Source organism: Sycon ciliatum, unplaced genomic scaffold (genome assembly GCF_964019385.1).
Source record: "Sycon ciliatum unplaced genomic scaffold, ocSycCili1.1 SCAFFOLD_2232, whole genome shotgun sequence".
Classification (NCBI taxonomy): Eukaryota; Metazoa; Porifera; class Calcarea; order Leucosolenida; family Sycettidae; genus Sycon; species Sycon ciliatum.
The window spans coordinates 6,306-11,837 of record NW_027044863.1 but is presented as its reverse complement, the minus strand read 5'-3'; the positions used below and the strand labels follow the sequence as shown (position 1 = coordinate 11,837).

The window sequence follows — 5,532 nt, the reverse complement described above, 5'->3', positions numbered from 1 at the left end:
TTCAATCTTGCAATTCAATCTTGCATTCTGCCCCATGCCAATTCATCCCCTGTCAATAACCCTCTGAAGCTGAATGTAACCATACAACAGCCCACGACGCGCACACCACCCCTAAAGTTTTTCTAAAAGACCAACAAAGAAAAACACCGCAGTCGTAACTGCCCTAGGCAAAAACACACACATCAACACAATGTCTATAAACACCCTTCAGTCCGGGGTGGGAGGGCGGGAACAAACTAAACGGAAGAAAGGCCACTGCGAAGTGACGGAAATGCGGTCAAGGACCGCATCTTGTCGGTACCACATTCTGTGGAATGAAATCCAAAATCGGAGCGATTTTGCAGCGTCTTAGCGCAAATTGTTTCGAGTTATCCACAAAGACACAAGCTTTCCAACTCTCTTCGGCCGTTGGAAAGCGTACCGTCTTTGTGGTACACTCTCACAACACCAACACACAGAAGTCTCTGCTGAGAGCACGGTGGCTCGGCAATGGCGACAGAAAAGGATAGCCCTGGGTGTATGTCTTACCGCATACCCCGTGTTACCTGTAACGTTGCATCAGCCGACTCAGCTACATAGCCTTGCATGGATTCCAGGTGCTTCCAACCACCATGCCGTTGCACTAAGCGCACGGGTATGCCAGGTGCCCGTAACGCAGAGGAAACGCCGCCGGCACGCAGACTGTGCAGTCCATACTCTTGAACTCCACTCTGAACATCACTCACTCCTGCCTCACGCAGCATATCGAGAAACATCTCCCTTGCTCGGGAGTATGTCATGGACCCATGGACTACCTGCACTCCTTTGTCCATCTGGATCTTTCCGAACAACGGCTGGCCGGGCTGATGCTGTGCCCGGTCCAGAAATGTCTCCATCCAGAACACGGCACAGACTGAACGGTCGGGGCATCTGCTGATCGGCACCAGATGGCCCTCACGGAACTGGTCATTCTTCCTGCTGTCCAAGAACACTGTCATATGCTGACTGTTAACTTCAATGTTCGTAACCTTCAGACGCGACATGTCATCCCAGCGCATGAAGCCTCGGAAACCGAGGGTAATCAGTGCCAGCATCTGTAAGTGCATGAGGGACAGCCTCGGGCGGTCAAACGTACATACTAGCTGTCGCAGTTGAGCCATGGTGATAGGCGTCTTCTTGTGTGCTGGCCGAGCGAGCAGCCGCTGACAACCCAGGATAGTTTGCCCCACTAGGGGCGTGTCCGTTGGGGAGGGTAAGCACACTTTGCGATGGGCCCACGCAATAGCTGACACAGCACTACTAATCGGTGCTGAAGATGACGCCGCAGATAGCAGTTCAACTAAATACAACGCCACATGATCAGCCGATGCTGGAAGATAGTTCACTTGCACTCTCCTACACCACTGCACAAATCGGTCAAACGTCTGAGAATACTTGGTCACTGTTGAGCTGGCATGCTCACACATCATTACAGCTGGCAGCGCTTCAGCCAAACTTTGTAGCCGTGGGTGCCTCTGCTGACGCATGAGTGCAAATACAGGCGCTGCACCTGGGCAAAAACACACACACACACCCACACACATAGCCAGCAACAAGCAGCAGGCACACACACACAAAAACTGCAGGCCAATACTGACAAGCTATTTCAATATACCTTCAGAGACAACTCTCTCTCTCTCTCTCTCTCTCTCATTGCCCGAAGGCATACACACCCACCAAAAATGCGCCACTTCGGCATTAGCTCTCTCACTCATTGCCCGAAGGCATTCACACCCACCAAACTTTGCCACTTCGGCAATATCTCTGTGCCACCGCGGCATTAGTTCTCTCTCACTCATTGCCCAAAGGCATTCACACCCACCAAAGTGCGCCACTGCGGCATTAGCTCTCTCTCTCTCTCATTGCCCTAAGGCAGTCACACCCACCAAACGTTGCCACTTCGGCATTAGTTCTCTCTCACTCATTGCCCGAAGGCATTCACACCCACCAAACTTTGCCACTTCGGCAATATCTCCGTGCCACCGCGGCATTAGTTCTCTCTCACTCATTGCCCGAAGGCATTCACACCCACCAAACTTTGCCACTTCGGCAATATCTCCGTGCCACCGCGGCATTAGCTCTCTCTCACTCATTGCCCGAAGGCATTCACACCCACCAAACTTTGCCACTTCGGCAATATCTCCGTGCCACCGCGGCATTAGTTCTCTCTCACTCATTGCCCGAAGGCATTCACACCCACCAAACTTTGCCACTTCGGCAATATCTCCGTGCCACCGCGGCATTAGTTCTCTCTCACTCATTGCCCGAAGGCATTCGCACCCACCAAACTGTGCCACTTCGGCAATATATCCGTGCCACCGCGGCATTAGCTCTCTCTCACTCATTGCCCGAAGGCATTCACACCCACCAAATTGTGCCACTGGGGCATTAGCTCTCACTCTCTCTCATTGCCCGAAGGCATTCACACCCACCAAACTGTGCCGCTTCGGCATTAGCTCTCTCACTCATTGCTCGACAGCATTCATACCCACCAAACTGCGCCACTTCGGCATTCATTCTCACTCATCGCCAGACGGCAATACTCACCCAATCTCCTTATTTTGTTATAGATTATGTGATATGGACCTCATACCTGGACCAAAACAATACTCCTGAGCACATTTCAGCACACCATACACAGCGCAGCAAACCAAGAACTGAGACAAACCCCAGCGCCTGGGGCAAGCATCGCCCAAACCCCCCAAAAAATTAACATTAACGCCGAAAAAACCAACATAACTGGCTGCATGGCATTGTGCATACTCTACGCTAATCCTTATGCGGGGAATTCTATGTTAGCAAGCTATCCTTGCCTACGTATATACATGTTGGTTTGTCACTTCTTGCCCCCATGGGCCAAAGGCGAGCAAAAGTTCATGATCACATAGCGAGACCATCCAATGCAATGGGTTTGTGAGCATGGGCAGCGCACTCTTCACGGAAACACAGTCGAACGGCAACCATGGACGAGGTGAACGGGCCATCGGTGAATAGTACTGGACCTGACCCTCTAGCAATGAACAGTCCGGGGTACAAAGGGATTTCCACCCACTCTACTATGTTCTGCCGGCAGCTTCCTGCGATGTCATAAAACAGCAAGTGCCACCAAGGTTGGGCGGGCCAGTTCGGTACCAGCAAGCTAGCATGCTGAGCACATGCCTTTGCATACCGCAATACACAACCGATTAGCTGAACAGGAGGGAACAGCCAACAATCCTCGTCCTTCCAGTCTAAGGTGAAGGCATTGACAGCCGTGCAGCCTGGGTTGAAAAACCGAGAGCAGTAGCGCGGCAGTTGTGCCGACAGCACACTTGCGAAACAATCAATACTGTGCGGGCCCCAGCTCTCGTCTAATGCTCGGAACACTGTCGGGTTGAGCTGGAAATCTGACGCATCTTGGGCCTTGGATATTCTGTCAGCCACGGTGTTGTCATCCCGAGGTACCCAGTCCACAGCAAGGTGGATACAATGGCGTTGGCACAGCTCCGTAAGCTGGATGACTTCTTCGTGGATGGCCGGAACACGGCTACCGTTTTTGACCACACGCACCACATTTTGATTATCGGATCGGTGTAACACTACCCGGTTGGACAATGACGACACTAGAGAACTGAGCACGCACTTCATCGCATTAACTTCTCGCCATGTGGAGCTAGTCGCCATAGGTCCCTGGTGTTCCGCAACAAAATTGCCGTGTGCTATCTTGATCGGTGAGCTGTGCACGTATCCGCCCCATGCGACATTGCTGGCATCGGAATACGTGAAAACCTGGATGCGAGGTTCAACAGGGAACATCGGAAACTCAACCACAGGTTTGCCGAAAAAATTGTTCCAGAAGGCCAGCTCCCGGGTAACCGCCGAAGACAAATGAAGGTGATGCTCAAAGCTGCGAATTTCTGCAAGCGCACTGTACATTGACCTCGTCCACAAACTCGTGGATGGCCCGATAGCCAGGCGGAGGGATTGCACAAAACCTGCAAATGACGCAAGCGACCTTGCCTTAACTGACCTCTTTGAGCGCAGGAGGCCAACAGCCATATTACAGACACGTTCCGCTTTTTCTTTCGGCACGCGGAAAACAGCAATTTTCATGTCCACCTCACACCCCAGTACTTCGAGCACCTGACTGGGCACCCACCGAGATTTTTTCACATTCACGATAAAACCAGAAGCTCTCAGGTCTTGCTGCATCTCCTTCGCCATATGGTCTGCCTCTTCGGTGGATGACGCTGCCGCTGTCCCGTCATCAAACGCCCTAAAGCCGCGCTTCCTCCAGTGGGTAATAAGCGGCCTAGTGACCTTGGTGAATACATGCGGTGCCGTGGCCAAGCCAAAAGGAAGAGCCGCAAAACAATAGTGCTGATCCTGCCACATGAACCCGAGGTACTTCTTGTGGTCCTCGTGAATAGCAATATGGTGATAGGCACTTTTCAGGTCGAACTGTACCATGAAGTCGCCTTTCATGAAGAGTTCAGTTAATGTACGCAAATCATCCACCCGGAACTTAGGGATGACCAAGTATGAATTAACAAATCTAAGGTCTACAATAAGACGCAATTTCTTGCCATTATCTACCACATTAATAGGGCTACAAACAATTAAATCCTGCACATTGACTCTTAAAACAGAACCAGCCTGTAATAACTCTTCAACTGCCTCCGAAACAAACTCGGCGTGCTTGGCTGGTAAAACGGCATTACGTATAGCTTTACAAGGCGGCAATTCAAAAAAGGGGAGCAGATAGCCATGCTCCAGAATGTGGGTAACCCACGCACCTGCATTAATAAAATGCCAAAAACCTAGGCACTTGCGCAAACGCATGCACACCACCTCGTTATTCGCACTATCACATAACTCGCCTGGCATGACCTGTATTGCCTCCCCAGACTCAGACTCGCACCCTCCCACACTACACTTTTCAAGTGGCCAGGCACTCGTGGCCCGGACAGAGCACTCATCAACCGCAAATACATTATCATTATCTGCAAAAACATCTCTGACACCACTTGCCTGCTGGCTGAGTCAGTGATGAGGCTGCATCGGCGGCCGAGCACCCATCCTTGGTGCCGGAGGGGCTGTAAGCCTCTGAGCTTGCGGCGATGGCGAGGTTACGGTAGCCGGGTTACCGTGGGGGCAGTGCCGAGCGATATGCCCCAGGTTATTACAGCTGAAGCATAGCGGCCCTGGGCCCGGATGACGTCTCTGGTTGCCACCCTCTTGCCGAAGCCCGGGGAATGGCGGACCACTGCGCTGCGCTACACTGCCGCTGTTGCGAGTGCTCCCCGATTTCCTTCTGATCGTAGCCCTTGCCTCAGCCAACCGTTTTCTCTGCTCATCTGTTGCCACCAGTGGCTCACGGGCATATGCCGTGGCCACTTCGAACCCCTCAACGTCTGCAATACGGAGATACTGCATGCGGTCGGCAATAAGACTCTTACCAGTCTCCACGGCCTCCTCGACCAGACGGTTGCCGTCACCCGCTTGCTGAATGCGCACGAATTGCTCGCGCAGCTT

At 52.3% G+C, this 5,532-nt stretch overlaps 2 protein-coding genes across 2 annotated transcripts; both read right to left on the bottom strand.

The window, feature by feature from the left end:
- Positions 1-524: 524 nt before the first annotated feature.
- LOC135830672 (uncharacterized) lies at positions 525-1,445 on the bottom strand. The gene has a single exon (XM_065342898.1). It carries the CDS (start codon positions 1,443-1,445, stop codon positions 525-527), a length of 921 nt encoding a protein of 306 aa, XP_065198970.1.
- A 1,453-nt stretch (positions 1,446-2,898) lies between these two features.
- Positions 2,899-4,467, bottom strand: LOC135830671 (uncharacterized). Its single transcript, XM_065342896.1, has one exon. It carries the CDS (start codon positions 4,465-4,467, stop codon positions 2,899-2,901), a length of 1,569 nt encoding a protein of 522 aa, XP_065198968.1.
- Positions 4,468-5,532: the final 1,065 nt, after the last annotated feature.

Excerpts from the sequence above, each read along its gene's own strand:
- LOC135830671 (XM_065342896.1), bottom strand. The coding sequence starts at position 4,467 with ATGGTACAGTTCGACCTGAAAAGTGCCTATCACCATATTGCTATTCAC.
- LOC135830672 (XM_065342898.1), bottom strand. The coding sequence starts at position 1,445 with ATGTGTGAGCATGCCAGCTCAACAGTGACCAAGTATTCTCAGACGTTT.